The sequence below is a fragment of the Harpia harpyja genome, chromosome 7 (assembly GCF_026419915.1).
Source record: "Harpia harpyja isolate bHarHar1 chromosome 7, bHarHar1 primary haplotype, whole genome shotgun sequence".
Lineage (NCBI taxonomy): Eukaryota > Metazoa > Chordata > Aves > Accipitriformes > Accipitridae > Harpia > Harpia harpyja.
In genome coordinates this window covers 22300236-22320510 of record NC_068946.1, presented here as the reverse complement: position 1 = coordinate 22320510, position 20275 = coordinate 22300236, and the positions used below count along the sequence as shown (strand labels likewise).

The 20275-nt window shown below is 42.6% G+C and overlaps 2 protein-coding genes across 8 annotated transcripts in view; one reads left to right on the top strand and one right to left on the bottom strand.

Annotated features, from left to right (window-relative positions):
* The first annotated feature begins 1294 nt into the window (after positions 1-1294).
* On the top strand, positions 1295-17101 carry NEMP2 (nuclear envelope integral membrane protein 2). 2 transcript variants are annotated; one of them, XM_052791727.1, is made up of 9 exons: positions 1295-1586; positions 4165-4280; positions 5875-6103; positions 6278-6350; positions 7372-7465; positions 8166-8280; positions 8924-9149; positions 11367-11543; positions 13733-17101. In XM_052791727.1, exons 1-9 carry the CDS (start codon positions 1451-1453, stop codon positions 13956-13958), a joined length of 1392 nt encoding a protein of 463 aa, XP_052647687.1. In that variant the 5' UTR covers positions 1295-1450; the 3' UTR covers positions 13959-17101. The 2 variants fall into 2 exon arrangements, with proteins under 2 accessions (XP_052647687.1, XP_052647688.1); XM_052791728.1 differs by lacking the exon at positions 1295-1586 and adding an exon at positions 1821-2883.
* Positions 17102-17968: 867 nt separating this feature from the next.
* Positions 17969-20275, bottom strand: part of MFSD6 (major facilitator superfamily domain containing 6) — a 30812-nt gene continuing 28505 nt past the window's right edge. For all 6 annotated transcript variants that reach the window (XM_052791722.1, XM_052791721.1, XM_052791723.1 and 3 more), the window contains one exon: positions 17969-20181. In XM_052791722.1, coding sequence (XP_052647682.1) covers positions 19999-20181 — 183 coding nt within the window. In that variant the 3' untranslated portion in view covers positions 17969-19998. The remainder of the gene's footprint in view (positions 20182-20275) is intronic.

The window sequence follows — 20275 nt, the reverse complement described above, 5'->3', positions numbered from 1 at the left end:
ACACCCAAATTACATAAAGACAAATAAAGATACAAATCAATCGTTGCTTCCTTTGCAGACTGAAGTTTGTCAGATGTTGCATACGCTATCAAATCCCAACTATTTTTGCCCTTATTCTCCACTTCCTCACTACTTGCAAGGAATGATCTGCAGTTACACGCGAGCCCAGCCGTGCCGAGCGGGTGTAGGAGGCAAGGCGAGCCGCAGCCCCACACCACCCACTCCCTGCAGATGTAAGCGGAGAGACAAGGTGCGAGGCAGTGGGCAGCCCCCTTCAGGTGTTAAAAAAGCCCACCCTAGCACCCCAGGGAATTGGATCCAGCCCTAAACAATCAAAAATAAATCCAAAAGCAACCTTCATGGAGAGAAACGGCATAGTTTTAAGAACAAGGAAGGGAACACATTGTAGCAAAGCAAGTAGGTTGGAAAGGCCAAATGTAGGGCTCGGTATAAAAATAGATGTTGGTGATGCCAGAATGCCTTGGCAAAATTGTGTTTATTGATTTCCATAGAATAGGAAAAAAGCTCCAGCCCTTTCCACCCCTGACTGATGACTGTGACTCACAAGCGATCTAAAATGACTGCAATGAGCACGCGGGGACTGAGCTGAGTTGGACCTAGCTCGTGTCTTCACAGCGCTGACGGGGGAAGAGCATGTCCTGCCCCAGGCTCTTTTTGTGGCTGCCTAGGAAATACAGAAAAGCAGTGGACGTTCACCTCCATCAAAGCATCCAATAACATTTCATTCAGGGAATTCCTCTGGGTGGGCAGAGGGTCCGATTAATGCGTGTCGCTCAACGGCTGACTCAACCACCGCCAGTTGCAGGCACGCTGGTGACCTGGCCCGGCCTTTCCCTCAGGCTGGGTGGGGAAGGGGGACTCTGGCACAGGGTGCATAAGGAGGCAAATATTAACTCTCTTCTGTTCGGTTGGGGTGGCAGCCTTGGTTGAGGTTTGGAAGTGTCACAAGCTGTTCACGCGAGCCTTTGTTTTGGGACCAATCTACACCTTGACCGATATGGGCAGTCAACGTTTTCGGTCAGCCAGGCAGCGATGGGACCGCAATGCAAGGCAACGCTTCTGCTGAGCTCTTACATTCACGCGATTTTCCTTTTTCTTTCCAAGCGCACACTCTTAACTCCACGGAAGCCCTAAAACCCAAGTGAGAGAAAGAAGGGGTAGGACGCGACGCACCACGAGAGGTGCCTGAGGCGCCTCCCCGCCGCTGCCCAGGCCGGGCCTCCCGCCTGCTCCCCGCACGAGTATTCGGGATGAAGCGGGGTGAAGCCCCTGCCCAGGGCCGGCCACCCCGAGCCGCCCCGGCCCTGCCCGCCGCCAGCCGAGCGCAGCCCTCCGGCGGGGGAGCGCAGGGCCGCACCGCCCCTTCCCCGCGCCGGGGCTCGCCCTCGCCGCCACCGTGAGGGGCGAGCCCGGAGCCGGCGGCCGCCACATGAGTCCGGCGCGGCCGCTCCGCCGCTGGCAGCGCCCCCGGGCCCCGCCGGGGCCGGGGCCGGGGCCGGGGCTGGGGCTGCTCCTCCTGGCGCTGGCCGGGGCGGCCGGGGGCAGCGGGCAGGCGCCGTCAGCAGGTACTAGCCTTCCCCTCCTGCCCCCCAGGGGCCTGCGCGGGGCCGGGAGAGCTCCGCCGGCGGCGGGGCAGAGCAGGCCGCGGGCGGGGTGGCGGTGGTCCTGGGGGGTGGTGGGGTGCCCTTGCCCTTGCGGTCGCAGGCCGGGGGGGGAGAGGAGTGTCTCACCCACCCCCCCCGTCCCATCCCCTTGAGAAGAGGGAGCGGGGGGACACGTTCTCCTCCCCCCGGTTTCTCTGGGTCTCCATCGCCGCCAGTACGGCGCGACCCGCTTGCCTGCTGCTTGTGCCCAAAATGGCGCTGCCCTACGGAAAGGCGGGGGCCGCCGCCTCCCTCCCCGCCCGCTTGGGCCGAGAGCTAAAGTTTCCGGGGCCGGAGGCGTCCCTGAGGCGCTCCGCTGTTTTCTCCCGCTTGTCCCGCCTGGGTTCGGTTTCCACAAGAATGTTGTGCGTGTGGTGCCTCGTGGGACAGGCAGACGCGGGCGCCGCGGACCGGGAGAAGCTGCGTGGGCAGCGCGGCACCGAGCGCTCGGGGAGCAAGTGCCCCGCTCCTGCGTGTCGGTGGCAGAGGGGGGAAGGCTGGGTACCGCTGGCACGGGAAACTCGGTTGTAGTCTGCCTTACTCCCTCTGGCTTTCCCCTTAACTTGATTCGGAGAGAGTTGGCTGCAGAACAGAACGAGGGCAGCGAAAACCCGAACGGTTGTTCCCAGCTGTAGCAGTAATACGTAACTCAAGCAGCTGCTTCCCCCCTCGCCTTGACATGCCCAAGTCTCGGGCATCCTCCGGACTCTGCAGCAGATGCCGATTCTCTCCACTGCTCGTAATCTCAAAAGTTGAGAGTTGCCCTCTCTGTGTGTCCTCATGGTAGCTAAAATCCTCGTCCATCTCACGGTTACCTGTTCAGGGGTATCTTTCCTTTCGGAAGGTGATTGTTTCGCTCTGTGGAGCTGATGTCATGTTTGAAGCAAATTATTTTTCTCAAGAAAATGCCTTAAAATTAAGGCAGGTAAGAAAATACTTGCTAGCGTTGTATATGGAGGACATTACTTCTAATGTGGATGGACAGTTTATCCGTAGTGGCAGAAAATCCTAATATGCCCTGCAGGGAAGGTGTGGGCACTCTCTGCTGGGTTTTGGTCCTGCTAGGGTATTGCCGTTTCCTATCACTGGATCATCTTGGTTTTAGCCCTGGGTAGTGCCCAGCCTCGCCCGCTTGCCGCGTCAGTCGGCAGCACTTCAGAGACGAATGCATCCTTTTGCAACTTCATCTGATGACTTTTATGGAAGTGCCTGTCAAGAGGTACAGCCAGCCCTTGTCTGAAGGCTTGTGCTCCCTCCCACTGAATTTGCCATGGACGAAAATTAATCAGATGGTTAATTTTTCACAATAAAAAAATGCCCAATTTTTAAGTTTAAACCAATTTACTTTAGCAGGATGACCTGTGGACACTTTAATTCTGGAATGACTTAATAAACTTATGTAAGAACATCCACACAGGTATTTTTCATTGGCTTAATTACATTGGTTAAAAAATAATTTAGCCTAAGTTCAGCTTCCTTACAGAGACAGGGCAGGTTTTTACCTGCAAACAGTATCTCCTCGTCCAGATTGAGACTGTTTTGCACATACTCATTTTGGTGTTCTAAGTGTATGACGGTGTTTTAGCAGTTATTACTGAGCTTGGCTTAGACCTACATTTTCTATTCAGTGAGCCAGATGATTCCCTCTGTTCAGATCTGTAATTATTTCCTTTATTCTTCTCTTTAATTATGTTCCTGGAACACTGTGGTAATGCACTGTAGGGTATATTTTACACATGTATATAGATCGGAATGTATGTTATTCTTCAAAGTTTGCTCCATAAATCTTTCAGGTGCATTTCTGCTCAAAAGTGCAATCTAATTCTGAAGATCGTAGGGGCTCATTAACATTTCAGGAGAGTTAAACCAATTAGCATCCCTAATTAAATGACTTATGGCAAGCTATCAGTGCAGTTGCCTTATTCCATGTCATGGCTGGACCATGTCAGGAAAATTTGTTTTGAAAAGAAGAGTTGTGTTATTTAACATTAGAAACATTTCCGAGGGAGAGGAGTATGATTTCTGCGATCAGCAGCCGTGTCATGTGCGAAATGACTATTTTAATATGTAAGCCTGTTTACCTGCTCAGACTCCCACAGTTGCATTCACCATTGGTATAAGCATCGACTCCGGTGGAGTTACACCCACTCGTGCAAGCAGTGAATTTGGCCCAGGGGCCCTATTCCAGTGCCATCAAAACACTGATACCGAAGCCAAGCTTTTACGGATTACATTTTTTAAAAATAACACCCTAGATTAATTTTTTTTTTTTTCCCCAAAGGTGTTGCAGTTTACTCTGGAGCCTAAATGACTTGATTAGAAGTCTGATTTGAATTTTCAACTAAATGGTATTGAACGTGCTACCCTGCAGCATAGTTTTCACGTTTGATTATCTGCAAATTGCTTGTGATTCCCTTGGCATATACAACAATGAAATGGAGGAAAATTATACATTTGTATTTGATACATGCTTAAAATTAACTTTTCTGCCCCCCCCCAGGTAGAAACTGTAGCTTTTTGCAGGAAATGGATGTCATCCAGAAACAGGATGAAAACTGTTACTGCTATGTGCAGAACAGAACCATTCACTTACAGTACGTTTGGTCGACTCTTCAGGTAAGAGGCCGTTTGGCGGATCATTCAGATACGCAATACATTTCTCGTGAACTTTTGCCAGTGAACGTATGATCAGTTATCAAGACCAAAGCAGGTTCTCTGTGTAACTGGTAGTTTGAATGGTGTATAGGTAGGACCATGATAAAAATGCAGCATTGTGATCCTCCACTTCGGATGTAGTGAGGTTTGTCTCTCTTTATTCGAAGGATGTCAACCAGGCTTATAGTGTGATGCCACACAAACATTAACTTAGTGTTGTGCTTTATTTTGTTGCACACCTTTTCTGCTGATAGACCACTGTTAACCTCTGCAACAAATGTTTTTGCTTATCACCAGACGCCTTTATAAAACTTTTGAGGATAAAATGCAGTTCTGCAACTCACTTGCTGTAGCATACCAGGCCACAGTATAGGAACCAAAGGCATATTAGATCGTGACTAATGTAAAAACAGCAGTAGCAGTGCGTTTTTGTTTTTCTGAGTAACAGAGGGTCATCTTACAAGAAATACCTTTAGAGATTAGCTCAAAACAATGTAAAAATCTCTCAACAGTGGAAGCAATAATAGCAAAAGGAATAAGTTGACTATCTGTGTGGTTCCTTTGTGTCCCGAGAAGTACGTCTCTGGACAAGGGAAGGAAACAGTTTCACTTCATCTCTGTTGGAGGAATTTGCTCTCAGATATAAGGAAGTAGAACATCCCTTTGTCTGTTCCCAGGACTGTCTTCCTCAGGAACATGCTGCAGGTGTTTTTATGAACGGTAGCAGACTTCAGGTGGTGAAACCCTCCAGCAGTCACACAAGCTTTTCCTGGAGTAAATGTTCAAAAGCAGGAAGCTCAGATTTTTCCCACAACAAATTGCTTGCTGACATGTAGTCTCTTCTCCCATTAGAAGCCTGTTTTATTACCTGTTGCATCACTTTTTTTGTAGATGGGTCTTTGTTGTCTAATAGGCCCTGATCAAGAGCTCACAATGAATCACAATCTTCAGGAAGATCATCCCATCTCAGAAGATTGACAAGATTTTTTACCAGTTTGGTTGGGGAGGATGGTAGGAGCTAGCAAGAAACCCCAAAATACCCAGCAGGAATGTGCTTATATTTAAATTTCTGGCTATGATATCTTTCATTTTCCTTATCCCTCTTCTGTCCTTAACATGAAGATTGCATTATTAACTACAAGAAAAGCAAGTCCAGTTTCTTATGGTTCAGGAGGGGAATGGGGAAGCATATGAACATCCAGAAAAGAAACTGTGGTCAAGTCAAATATTACTGGTTTTGTTAGAAATTTGTGTGTGGCTAAGTGTCGTGGTAAAACCAACCCCACTGAGCTTTTGGATGGATTGAGGCCCCTCTGTAGAACTTCGCTGACATTGAGTTCTCTGAATCACCTTGTAAGGCCTAAACAATTAACCTTTGCATAATATGAATAACCAATATTAAACAACTAAGAATTGCACTAGCATTTTATTCTTGAGCTCTCTATACTGATGTTCATTATCACATGTATGGCTTATATGCTATATGGTTCAGAAAAACACAAAAACCCCGGTGATTCTGAGCTACTACTTTGTGTATTCTGTTGTTTGTTTTTAGGTAAAAGTTAATAGCAGAGAAATGTTCAGGTTTGAGCCTATTTCAGAAAAAAGCAACTGTCGTAATTCAGAAACTGTTTTTGAGTTTGCTGCATGTGCTGTTCAAATCTTCTGGAAACCAGAGGCATCTATGGAAACTTTCATGAGCATAAAACAATATGGAGAGGATATTTGTTTCAAAATACAGCCCTTCAAAAGTGAGCCATACACTGTGAGTGTGAAACGAGAAAGTAAGTAAAAAAGCTTTTGGTTTAGATTACAGATAGATTGGTATTGCCAGTGCTACTGAATGTACCATCTCTTCTGTAAGAAGCTCGGGACTTTTCTGTTGATATTTTATATAATCAGCATTTCAGATTGAATTAGTCTAAAGTCCATTTCTATTTTTTTCCCCCTTTTTTTAGTGCTAGATGGAAAGCTCTTGTTTTTGTTTGTAGCTGGAATTTTTCTGTTCCATTTTGCAAACAGCCTGAGCAGGTGAGTACTAGGTGCTGGTTTTTGACCTTCTTTCCCAAAGCCTGTGCGTCTTTGATCTGTTTTCTAAGCTAAAGAGGTGGTTCTTTGGGAAAGTGAAATAAGAAAACTGAACATACATTTAAAACTCCTTCATACCGTGTGTGTTTGGACACATTGTGACGTATCTTGGAGTGCTGCACTCTTATTAATCACGTAGCTGTGTTAGGGTTCTTGTATCCAAGCTTCCTGCACTGGGCAACACCAAGACAATCCTCAGCGAGCAAGTGTGTGGATTCAGGAGAATTCTTTCTCCCTTTTGTAGACCAGTGAGGTTAGCTGAATGCTAAATGCTGCTGCATGTATTATAAATGATGCCTTCCTGCAGCAAGAAATGCTTAGGATGAGGTCATCTGGGCCCTCCTCTGCCTCCTCCTTTGTGCCAACCTTTCCCTATTGTTCTTTTGATGCACGTTTTGCATAGCATGTAAGGGAGGGTACTTACTGTTACAGCAAAACATGTGTCTCATGACTTCAAAGCAAAATGAGTCACAAACTAATTGTCAGGAGGCACCTCTAAAACAAGCAGAGCAGCAATAGGTTTTATAGAGTTAACTCTGAATTCAAAGTCAGACTTCATAAATGCATAAGCTTAGAAAAAAAAGCTTTGGGTTTGTGGAGGTTTTTTTACATTTTAGATTACCCCCCCAACTTTTCTTGCAGTACAGAAGCATGTCAGTACATAGAAGAAAATGAAATTATTAGAAACTAGAAGGTCAACGAAATCAGAAATAGTGTGAGCTTTAAAAAAAAACCCAACACAATCTCCTAGTCTGTAACAACTCCAGTGACCTGAAGTATCTGTTGGGAATTTTTCCTTACACAGATTTAGTATCTAAACTGGGCCTGTTAACCATGTAACTACAACTCTAACTTACAGCTGTGTTAAGTTCTTATTGAAGATCACTGCTGTTTTTACAGATGTGGGCAACTTAACCAATTACAAATTATACTTCTCACCATCTTCTCTCTTGTTCTCTTACAGGAGTACCAAGTTCTTCTACCTTTCTGGAATAATACTGGGTGTTCTTGCTCTGCTAGTCTTTGTCCTGTTGACACTTAAAAGGTTTATTCCAAGGGTAAATCTACATTTATAAAACAAAATAATAATAATCATCAACATCATAATATAGAAGTGAGGAGTACGGAGCCAGATTCTTTCTGATCTTGCTCTGGTTTTGTGGCCAGGTAACTCCATTGAAATGACTGCAGGATTTCTTGCGTCAAGTAAATAGAATTAGGTCAGAATCAAGTTCTAGTTAGCTTGCTCCTGAGTTTAAAGTAACAGGACATTGTTGATTTACAAGAAGAGTTTATTCTGAAACGTAAATTCTTTTATTGGACTGGAGCTAAGCTTACTTTTCAATCTATGAATCAATCTAAATCCAAATATAGTTTGAGTGGCAACTGGGACAGATTCCGTTCCATTCGCCAGAGACAATTCATTGCAAGGCAGATGTGAATTTTTCCTTTACTTTTACAAAGTCCGTGCGTTCCCACAATATTGCTGAGATACGTTAATTGGAAATACACTGCAACAGGCTTATACCATGACATGGGGACACGATACACAAATACAGAGATGCAGCTGCTCCACTTAAAATTGATATTGTTTAGTTGTAGCATGCAGAGCACTGTACAGTGGAAGTCTAACACAGATCATAAGCCGTGTAGCTCTACCGAATATCACATCTGGTTTTGGCTGTGAGTTCCCTTGCGCACAATGGTCCTGATTCTGACTTGAATTTTTTTTAAAGTTTTTTAAAATTTTATTTCCAGCACAGTACCTTCTGGATCTTAATGAGTGGCTGCTGGATGTCCTCTCTATATTTTATTTACTGCTTCAAAGAGAATATGCAGTGGTTGTGGTCTGAACACAGAAACTATTTGTTAGGTAAGAAAATTATCAAAAAACGTGCTCAGAGTTTGGATTAATTTAGTGGTTAGATGAATACCGGCCCATAAAAAACAAAATCAAGTGACTCATTTATGGAGCACTTTTTTCTCCTAAACTGTAGACGTTGGAATATTCCAAAGGTTCCTAATTCATTCAAATGAGTGTCTACTCACATTGTGTCATTAAATAATGAGTTTGATATAGTGGGCAGCTTTAAGAGCAGATTTTTGCCTGTATTACTTGTTCATTGATTTGCCACTACATACGTTCCGTGTAACAGCAAAAGGGCTGCTATGCTGGTTTGTATTTTGCTGCATTTGGGAACTGGATGCATAAATTGCTAACTGGATGCGGCTGCAGGGGCTGACAAATATATTGATCTGGCACCTGCCTCGACATTCACGCACAGGGAGAATTCACGTGCAGCTTGTAGCATTAGCTAAAGGCTGTTCACAGATCACCTCATGAACTCTTGGCACACTTTTGAAATATAAAGCACATACAACATAGTGCAGGTATCTATAAGACAAGAAACAGCAGGCTATACTTCACAGCAGTTGCAAGCTTTGTGAATGAAACTAATGAAGTTTATATGGGTAGTTTGCATCTTTTTCTCCATGTCCTCCTTTTGTTTCTACAGGGTATTTTCTGGCTGTTGGAATTACCAGCTTTGCCATTTGCTATCAGCATGGACCGCTTACCAGTGAACTGAGCATAACCTTGTTCACGTGGACGCTACAATTAACAGCCTTTGTCTTGATTTATTGTGGTGTGACCATACCTCAAGTTGCATATGCGCTAATTGCAGTCAGCCTCTGTTCAAAAGGCCTGTGTTACCCCCTTGGTGCTGCTTGTCACATAGGCAGGTTTGTATCTATTTGTGAATGTGCAAGTCCCTGTATCACCAGGAAATACTGGAAGCTGATAATGAAAAAACCCTTACACTTGAATAGTGAGAAAAGCTTTAAAGCCCTGAGACACAGGAATTCAATTATTTTCCATTTGGCAGTTTTAAGCATGAGTTTTGTTCTATGGAGAATGGAGAAACATGACTGTGCTCTTAAGTACAAATGTAGCACCTTCTAGTCTGCAGCATATGGTAACCAAAACATTTCTGTTTGGTTGGTTGATTAGACTGCAGAAATACTGCCTCAGTTTCGTGTGTAGTGAGAGAATCTGCAGGTAACTCATACTGAATCTTATGGGATAAAAGTGTACTATCACCGAGGAAGATGATGTTAAAAAGTGACAGTCCTTGTAGATTAGATAGTGTAGAGTTCAGAGACTAAAAACCCGTGTCCACAAAAGTAATCGTTTCCATTCATTTTAGTTTTCCAAGGTTGTTATCCTAGGTGTACATGTCTACGTTTAATTCATGGAAACAATCTGTCATCACTGTGGAGCCATTCCCCTGTATTCCCAGAGCCCCATTTATATTGTGGCATTTGGAATGGGAACTGCTTGCAATATGTAGACCTTAAGTTTGCTAAGCATTTTCATTAGCAATATGGGAACAACATGTTTGCTCATCCTTGAATTTGAAGAATGTTTTATCACAAATACAACACAATGAAGAATCTAAGAAGTTCTGCCAATTTACATCTGTTTTTTACCTTCAGTGATGGCATCCAGATTGAGAGACTTTAGTGCAGACTGGTCTGTAGCTGTGGACTTCTGCTGAACAGCAGAGAACCAGGAAGAGGCAAAGGCTAGAACTGACATAACCAAAAGAATAAAAACCAAATAATTTCTTTTTTTAGTCTTTTACACCTTGTTTAGTTTTGAAGAACATATTGCTTTGCTCTTGTGCTCTTTTTAGATGTTGAAGGGTGGACTGGGTTGAAACTTTTTTATTTTAGGTAGAATTTGTCATTTGTTGAAGACTGATTTTTTGCCTGCAGCTGAAAAGCACAAACTGTTTCAAAAGCAACATACAGGATCAATACTTAACCTGATGTAAGCAGGTTCAGCTCACTCTGAAATCAGTAAGATTTGGCTATAAGCTCACAGAAGTCAGAACATACCTGTTTTACCCTGAAACACTGTAGTTTTCCATGTGGACCTCTTTTTGGTTTTCATGATCTGATGCTTCTATAAAGCCAAAAAAAGCACTGAAATAGAGCTCTACAAATTTATCTTAGGACAATAAGGGGGGGGGGGGGGAATCTGTTTCAAAACACTAAGCAGTAGCACCAAACTGTGGTGCTGTGATGCCAGATACACAGTTCAGAGCAGCAGATACATCAAAATAACTAAGAATCTTGTGTTATTTGTTGTTAAGATCAGTACTGATCCCACTGAGCCAGCAAGACCTTGACCATTTGACCTGAACCAGGGCTACAGTTCATTCTTGCTTTACAGGGGAAATAAGGCAGAAAGTGAATGCTGCTGGTTGGAGCAGGTGTTTTTATACAGAGCTGAAAGTTTTATGGGCATCCAGCCCTTGCTTATCTTAACTCATCACAACATTTAAATTGAAAGCAGTCGACAGAAGGGAACAGAACATGGCACACTTTCTAATTGATATCTAATTATATTATACATTGCTACGCAGCAGCTAAAAAAACATCAGATTGTAAACATTTTGGCCTCACACTACTCAGTTTTGTAATTTAAAGCAAGATTTAAGAGAAGCGATCTAGTAAACAACATGAACAACTCATAACAGACTTAGAGCACTGCTTATCTTTGAAGTTACATATGCAGACTGGGTTTTGATTCAGCCCATGTCTCTGCAGACACATTTTGCATATTGCACCTAAAAACGGCTGAGCAAGCAGCCATCTATTTAATTCTATGAGATTTTAGTCCATGCATACCCAATAAGGACCTGATCCAAAGCTCATTTGAAGCTCATTAGATAACATTCTGTGGAATTCTACAACTTTGATTAAGACCTAGGGTAAATAGGCTAGCAAACATTAGCCACCTTGTCCTAAAATTTTAATGCAAGAACGTAGCTTGTCCTCTTAAAAGGATAAAAGCGATTAATGCATGTTAATAACAGGTAGTAGAGAAAAAGGATGACAATAATTATGTGCCAGAAGACTTTAGGAATACTGATTGTTTTAATTTCATTCTAGAAAAATGAAGAACCACTTTAAATCACAAAAGTTAGTGTTTAAATGCCTTACTGAAGAGGAGTATCGAGAACAAGGTGAAACAGAAACTATCAGAGCTCTGGAGGAGCTACGCTCATTGTGCAGGAACCCTGAATTCCCATCATGGTTAGCTATATCCAAACTCCAGTCCCCACACAGGTAAGAAAATTGGGCTTCTCTAAAACAGGAAACACATTGTACAGACACTGTTACACAGCAGACTCAAATGCTACTTCAGGCACTGTTCCAGGTGTGTTTATCTTGCATGCAGTCAGATGTGCGGGTAGCTTTATCTACTTGAGTAATCCCACTAAAGATCACAGTCACACCTCTCAAGGATTTTACTTGCTGGTAGTATTAAACCCCGTTTGTTCCTCTCCAACCATAAATTACTCTGAGAGTTTGCAGATGTTCACAGCTAATTCATGGTAATGGCAGCTTTCCCTAAAACGTACACACTTCCTACGGTGCCTCTGTAAGTTCCTACACAGTGACCCAAGTGGCTGTCTAACGAGTGAAATGCCGCTTTCTTCAGTTTTGAGAGCAGTACACTTTTGCATTGTGTAGTATTGGGGCAGGCTGAAGATACATGCTCAAATATTACTTGTATTAAGTTCTCTAACTGCAAGCCTGCACAGCCAAGAAATCCTATTACTTGTAGTATCAACCAATACCTAAGACTAAGAATACAGAGGAAGAAAAATCAGTGCCTGCACCTGTGAAGTATAACAGGTAGAAGAGCTGCTCCAGGTATAGCTTAAGAGACAAACGTAAGACAAATACAGGTTAGGAAGGGAAGGGGCAGATAAATGCAGCCAGAAAATATTGCAGAATATAAAATTAATCATAATAGCAGTGTATTTCTGTCAAAACTGAACTTTGAGATATTGAGCAAAGTTCTGCATATTACCCAGCCACAAAGACTTGGCCCTTGCCACAGAACCAAGTGTCACAATTTCAAAGAAGCCCCAGTCAGCTTGGAATTTAATCAATAGAAAGTTAAAACTAGTTTCAGAACCTTCATCTTCTTGGATGGTCACACAGACAGCCTCTGTGCCAGGCTTTATAAACTTACTGTGAAACTATCTTATTTTCGAAGATACTTGCATTCTATAGCACGATTGAAAGATACAAAAAGTGAAAACTCGCTGCAGTATTGCAAAGCAAAATACTGCCAAGTGCACAAAACAGTTGAGACGCACGTATTTTCTAGCCATCACTTAGTTAATATAGCTCATATAAACTGTTCACTATAAAAATACAAAAATAAAAAGGAGAACCAACAGAAGTCTGATGTAAAGTTGAGTACCCCTTCAAGCTTCCATTAAGCATCAGAAGATAGTTCAACACAAGGCAAACCTGTAAAACACAGCCAGTCCAACTCTATTCCCCATTTAGACTAACAGCGCTTCCAAGAGTGAGGTGACAACATTCATCTCACAGAAATGTTAAGTCTAAAATGTAAATTATTGATCAGTTTACCAGATATATCAGAACTCCAGAATGTAGCTGCATTTCCTTTTTCTTAAGTTTCTCTGATGCTGTCGACACTTACCTACGTGTCAGAACTGCCGTCTGTTTCCACACGCTTGCCAGAAACCTCCAGCTCCATTCTATCTCTTCAATGTACTTGTCCACTTAAAGTAAGATTTGTGACAAATTGAAATGTAGGGTCAGTGCTAAGTTCATGCTTTGTTCTGCCAGACCTCCAGTTTGGCATTTACTTGGAGCAGCTGCAGAATTCCCAGTCTGCAGCTCCACGTTCACCAAAATCAGGAATTCTTTGGCAAGACTTTAGCTCAGCCTGCCCAGAGTGTGCATGCAGCACCAGAAGCAAGGTGATGGCACAGCAATGTAGGAATGTGAAGTTCTCACCTTCTTTTCTTTTCATTAGCAATGTCAACTTACTTGAATTCTTACAGCCTTTGTCTCAAATATGCTACAGCTTTAATTTATTTTTAGACGCTAAAGTATCATCTATCCAACCGTACAAACGCTTACTCTGGATTACCCCAGCAGTACTGACAAGATGAGAAAATGAAGTTAGATCTTCTTGCTTAGTCACAAGACCTTGCAGATGGCCTCCAGAAGAGCAGAAGTTACTTATATAGAAAAGAATAAAGACTGAAAAGATGAGGCAGGAAAACAAATCTTCAGGGTTTCTGCCATCCATTGCAATTTACTCTCTGTTGTTCAGGTCTCCCTAACTCATGTTGCAACTTCCCCTCATCTGCACTGCCTGTGGGCATGTCCTTACAACATCCCTGCTTAACTGGCAGTATCCCCTGCATTTACAGTGGTTTTTTTCATTTCTCAGCTGATGAATTCTCTCTTTAAAAATCTGGCAGGTTTGCAGGTTTTATTCTGGGATCTCCCCACGTCTCACCTGCAGAAACAAAGGCGCATGATGAGGAATATGGCATTGGGAGCTTCTTCCTGGAAGAGCAGCTCTTTGAGACAAGGGCAGAATCTGAGCAAGATGATCCAGCCAATTCCATCCATGAAGGAGATGAGGAGGATGAAGATGAAATGCATAAACAAATATCATTTCCATATGCTACTGAGTTGCTCTGAGTTTTGGGAAATAACCAAAAAAAGGACAGGGAAAACACATCCTAGGAAGGATACAGACTGAGAACTCGCGCTTGGTGATTTCTTGTGGTTGCTGGTGGACAAACAAGGATTTCTGAAAAAACTGTTTCCTGTATCACTGATGTTGCCTCATTAGAGCAACAGAAGGAAACCACAGGGGCTGTTCAAGTGAAGAGAATTCTCATGCTATTGGTACTTTTAACTGGGGAAGTAAATGTTGCTTATTTCCAAAGCAAGTACTGGCAGCAGCCTGTCCCACCAGGATGCCTTGTTTTTCGAAGGATACTACCTCTAGAGAATAGAGAATCTGTTTTGGCCCTTTTCATTGTCAAGTCCTCTGTGCTGAGCATTAGAGGGAGGAGAAGCCATTATTAGTACTCTACTAAGTACCCTATGTGTCAACAATTTTAATAATGCTTTTAATGTGCTGATAAACTATTTTTATTGTTTGTGGGACTTTCCAGTGCTAAACATCAGTAGAGTTAACACAGTTGAACAAAGTTTGTTTGCTCCTCTGGCTAGGCTTGCTGTCTGTTAGCTTCATTTTGCCTCTCCACATTTGTTTTAAGCTCCTCTTACTCTTCAGAACCCTGCCTGACTTTTCACCCTCTCCTTATATTGTTCTGTTCTTGGCCCCCGCCCTAGTTACACTGCACTTTGTTCTTTCCATGTCTTTGTTTCCTCACATACTCTTCTTCCCTCTTCTACAGGTCCCTCTGCTGAACCTGTCTTCAGTCCTCTGCTTCTCCATCTCCAACAACTGCAGAGGAGAGGATTTCGATCCCCAAATGTATTTTTACTATTGTTTTCAATTTCACTGTCACCTTACCTCAGACGGGTGCTGCTGTCCATTCCAGGCCTCTCAGCGGCCCAGGAAAGAGAACAAAGGCTGAGGCTGTTTCAGCTGCTTGGAGGAACTGCTGTCAGCAGAGCTAGAGTGGTGCTGTAACCATGTAACTGGGAATACAGATAACCCACATATAGCTCCACTGTCCTCAGAGCTCTCAGTAGTTTGCTCATTCAATAACAAGCGGAAAGTAATTCCTGGCAAAACAAGGAGGGAGGGACACCTGGCTCCTACCTCCCCATCTTCGACCCTCTTTGGGACTTATCACAGGAGGTATGTGGGGAGGAAAAGAAAAGAACAGAGAGAGAAATTTAGACAGTCAAATGTCTTTCAGCTTACGTATTACACGATCCTAGGCTAGGTAGTAGATCATGTCCCCTCAGTTTATCCACCTGCAGAGGTCATTTCCTTCTTTTGTTCTTTAGACTATGCCTATATTCTTCTGTCCTCACCTCACTGTTTTCCTTTACTGTCTTCCGAACTGCAGAAAACAAAAGACTATTAATTCTGGCACTGTCTGATTTTACAAACCCACCAGGAATTCCCAGTGGTGGGAAGCAGTTAGGTCTCCAGATGGGCATGTCAGACCAGGATGTATTTGCTTTAAAAGGGATTATCTTTTCTTTGTAACATGCCTAGTGATGCAGCATGACTTCAGCGGTGCATGCTCTATCGTGGTTTCTCATCATCCATCGCTGGACAAGGGAGAAAATCTGTTACCTCTGACAGTGCTAAGAAGTGCTGCCATACCACATTCCAAGAGCTCCTCTGTATTCAACATCACTCAGAGTTGGTGCTTGAAAGCCTTACTTACATGGTCCTTCCTCCTTTATATTGCTTCAACTTTGCTTCATTTTAAAAGAAACTCTTCGATTTTACAGTAAAGAGACACTTAACACTCTTTTGAGCTGTAAATTTATAAATACATACACAGAATCTACAGCATGTTTAGCAGAGAGAAGCCCTGTCAAGCAGGTGATCCAAAATACACTCACTGTTAAGTCCACAACATTCAAAAATAGAGCAAGAGAGTTCTGTTCAGGAAGGCCACCAGCAGTAAGACTCGCCTCTGAGAGAGGCTGCTGCTACCAAATTCACAGTTAAATTGCCACCCACACTCTGGAAGTCAGGCTTGGCTTGGGGGGTTCTGTCACTAGCAAGAAGCTGGAAGCATTAGCTGTTGTGAAAGCAGAGGAAAGCTTCATTATCTTTGATGGTTTGGGAGAAGGATGGAAACTCCCCCCAAACAATGATCTTAGTAGACTAAAGATGGATTTTACCTTTGCCTGTGTCACCATCGTGAAAACGAAGTACTTAAAATCATTACAGATTAGTCAAAAAAAGAAAAGAGATGTCTTAATGTTAAATGTGTTTTGCATGTTTTAAAGTACAGTTTTTTTCAGTGTACTTTGTAGTTAGCCAAGAACTCCCATCCGTGTGATTTGAGGCTAAGGGGGAGAATCAAATTTGTCCTAGCTTAAACCCAGTTTTTGTGGGTTTCCTCTCTTTACTGAGGTAGTGATGATCATGGTTCCATAAGTACATAATATGTATTTATATACAATAGCCCAGATAATACATTAAGATAATATTTTACATAAGCAATATGTTAAATGGAAAAGCCCCCCCAAAATAGGCAATTACATTTTTCAGACAGTCCCTTTTTCTAAATTATTTAGAACAGTATCAGGTACGCCAACTCCAACAAGGGAAAAATAAATCAACCCACGTTTTATGTAGCTCTGAAGTCCATCATTTACCAGGGATGGGTAAATACTATCCAAAGGAGAACAGGAAACTACTAAGTACATCCAAGACAGAAGTGCAGCAACGTATGAGAAAGGCGACAACTACTTCAGTGGATAGCCGATGCTGACCTTAAAAATCCTCCCAAGCCTGTTCCAACATTGGAAGCATTTCATAAACAAAACCTACCAAAACCAACTGCTGTCATTTGAGCCCTTTGCCAACAGTGAGTTTACTTGCACAGTGCTCCTGTGATATATGGAGATTACATAGGTTTACTAAAACACAATTGTTAAGTACTGTATGGTGTTCAGCCAGAAAATCTGGCAGAAGAATCCAGATGTTAATCCATTGCCTTAACTGTTATAAAAGCCTTTCTTCCTTAACGAAGGATGAGTTACATTTACTTTCTGTTTCATGGTCTTTAAAAAAGTTAGAATTTCATATTTATTTGGTATTCATGGTACAGCATACTTGATATACTGTCTTGTACTTTCAAGATTTTTTTAAATAAAAGTATTTTTCAACCGTGTGGTTCTCCTCCCTTATGCATTTACTCTCTTCAGAACAGCAGGACATATGACAAGGAGGCACCAAGCAAATTGGATGTGTTTATATCCCGAGGTTTCCTCCTTTGTGGCAGGCTGAAGAAATGGTAACTGCACTAGCTGTGGTTGCTCCAAAACGGAGAGTCCCCTCTACCTTGAATGCATCTCCCTGAAGGAACTTGCCATTCCCATTCTCCACTCATGACAGATCCAAACCACCACAAAACCAAATTCGTAAGGTGACAAGTGAGGTCTGGCAGTTACATGCAAACAACAAAACAAAACTGATCTCTCCCTGTCATTGCTTTTGTATGCATACAAGTTAAGCAGTTGAAATAGTAAAAATCTAACTGTCCTACACCTAAAATAAAAATAAATTCCAGACCAATGTGCTGCTGTATAGGGCAGGTGCAATAGTGCAAATATATTTTGTTAATCAGAAATAGAAATCGGAATTATTTCCATACAAGCTGACATGACCTGCACTTAGCAGCCTCTATCTCAAAACTGCTAGGTGACAAACGTAATATCCAGTTTTGACTTTCACTCATGATGTCCTGCACACTTCCATATCAACCTGTTTATGAAGCACATTGGTGTGCATCCCTTACATTCCCCTCACCCCGCAGAAGGGAATTTGTGCCTACAGTCAGATTTGATCAGGAAACAGATTTTAACACTGTGCAAGAGTAGTTCCTAGGCTCTAGGTTCACTATCCTCCAGACACTATCCTCCAGTGACCCTTGCAAAAGGTCATTATCATTGAATTATTTTCAATTCAGGTGACTGTGTTCACTGCTGGCAGGGTAATATGAGCAAGTGTAATAAAAGTTCAGATTGATACTATTAAATACATTATGGATATTTTGTATTTCTTACCACAGTTTTTACAGTTTCACAAATATCAAAACCCAGGTGTACATGTCCGTTTTGCAACATAGAATGACTATACAATTCCAAAAAGAGCAGGCATTTCAAATACACAATTCTGAAGTGTAAACACAGTGTACAAGCTCTTCACCTCACAATCCAGGTGCTATGCAGTAGCAGCTGAGGTAACACCATACAGCATGAACTCAACAAGTGGTCGGTTTGTCTCAAGATGATTATTAGCATCCTTCTGTCCTGTCACCAGTTCAGTCTTTAGTTCTCTCCCAGGCTATACAAACATACAATAAATACATTTCTGATTTTAAAGGACACTTAGACAAGTCATGAGGATTTACGTGAGTACAGTACATTTAAGTTCAAGTGCAAAAAAAGTAACTAGTGGCTAGTCATCGATGTTTCTTTCTGTTGTCTACGGTGTTGGTCCCAGGCACCACCAGAACACGGGTTGTTCTGAAAGCACAGCTATGGGACACCCCTTCAGTCAAGCTGATTGGATGTCAAAGTGGGTAAAACTGTGCACCCCCTTTCCTGCTTAGCTATTGCCATCTTCTCTCCCCTAACCCTGTCTTCCTGTTAGTCTTGCCTCTGGATCACTGTACGGTCCCACAGCACGCACCTTCCCCATGGAAGGCCTGACACATCACATACATCTGATTTCAAGGAGGGCTGAGCAGCGCTCACTCAGTCCTGTAGAAGCTGAGTGCTCAGAATCTCCCAGGAACAAGCTGTTAATATAAGCAAATGGGCCAAAACACTATCCTGACTAAACCCCCCAGACTCCTCCCTGAGCCCAAGGATTTCCCTCCAGCAGCAATTTTCACTAGACACCAGCAAGTGAGCTGGCTGCAGTTAATATTGAAAAGCATAACAAAACATAATCCAAAGTCTTCCAGTGTCTTGACATTGGGCAAAGTAATTTCCTAAACATACTGCAATTTAGTTATGTTTGCTTCCTCCTGAGAATCTCTCACTCCGCTTATTTTCTGCGTCAACAGCTTTGCCCCTATAAATCCTAATCATTAAGATTTTTAGGTGATTCCTCCCTACCCCCCACCTTCCCTAGGCACTTAAAGCTTACTGTTTTCTTAATAAATAACCACAGTAACTACACTGCATTAAATAAACCATTGTATAGATGATGAAATAATAAACCAAAAAGACAGTGTGTCCATTGAAACCCTTGATCAATCCCAGGTTGTGCAATCTTGATCAAAGATTCTTGTCTCAATACAACATTAAACCTAAAATTACCCAAACGCACACAACCTATGCCCAAGTGAAGGGCTGCAAGTGCAGAGGTTAACTTCTTCAGAAGCCTTCCTCCAGCTTTTTTGTTTCACTAAAATGCCAGTTCAAAATCTTTGCTTTGCAGAACTAAACCTTTATCTCAAACAAGATAACATTAGCTTCAAAGACATATTCTTTGAATATGTGTGAGTTTTACTTAATCCATCACCATAATATGAAGACACGCTTCCTAAAGCTACACTGTTTCTGAGAAATCTTTACAGAGACAGTTTCATGCTGTTCCTATATTTATTTGATCTGATATATTCTAATAGACTATGCAGGGAAGCCCCGTTTCTCTCCTAAAAAGCCTTTTCATTTTGTCCTGGGAACAAATTCAAAGAAGAAAATTACCCAATCAAGTCAGACACTCTGTTCCTCAACAAGTGAGGAGTGAACTCCCTCTTTCTACAGATTGCAAAGAAATCTCATAGCATTTGACTCAGCTTTAGCAAAGCAGCCAAGAATTCTTCCTATCGTTAGATCTGGCCAAATCACTTCCCTCAAGAATTCCGAACTTTTGGCTTTCCTGCTCATGTTGCTCTGTGTAGTCATATGAATATTCTTTATATAGTTAAAAGCTTGCACTGCATCACATTATGATTGTTAAGATGAAGTAAGTCCTACTTTTGAGCTCCTACTCCAGCGTTTCCCAGGTGAGAAGCAGAATTCCATGCACTGGATTTGATAAGATGAGCGCATCTCAGGGCCCTGCAGCAGCAGGATGAGCATCATGATCCGACACAACGCGGTCGCCATCTACTTGGGAATCTGATGTTGCTGTAGGTGTTGGTGCTGAAGAATTTCTGGACTGCCCAGAATCTGTCGGATTTTGGGGTTGTCTTGCTGAGCTGGCTGATGAAGCACTGCAATTCTCATTGATTTTCTAAAGAGAGGGGAAAGGATTGCATACAAAAAGTAAGTATAAACACTTATGACACTGTCCCCAGTGGTATGCCCCCAGATGCATTCAGGCACTT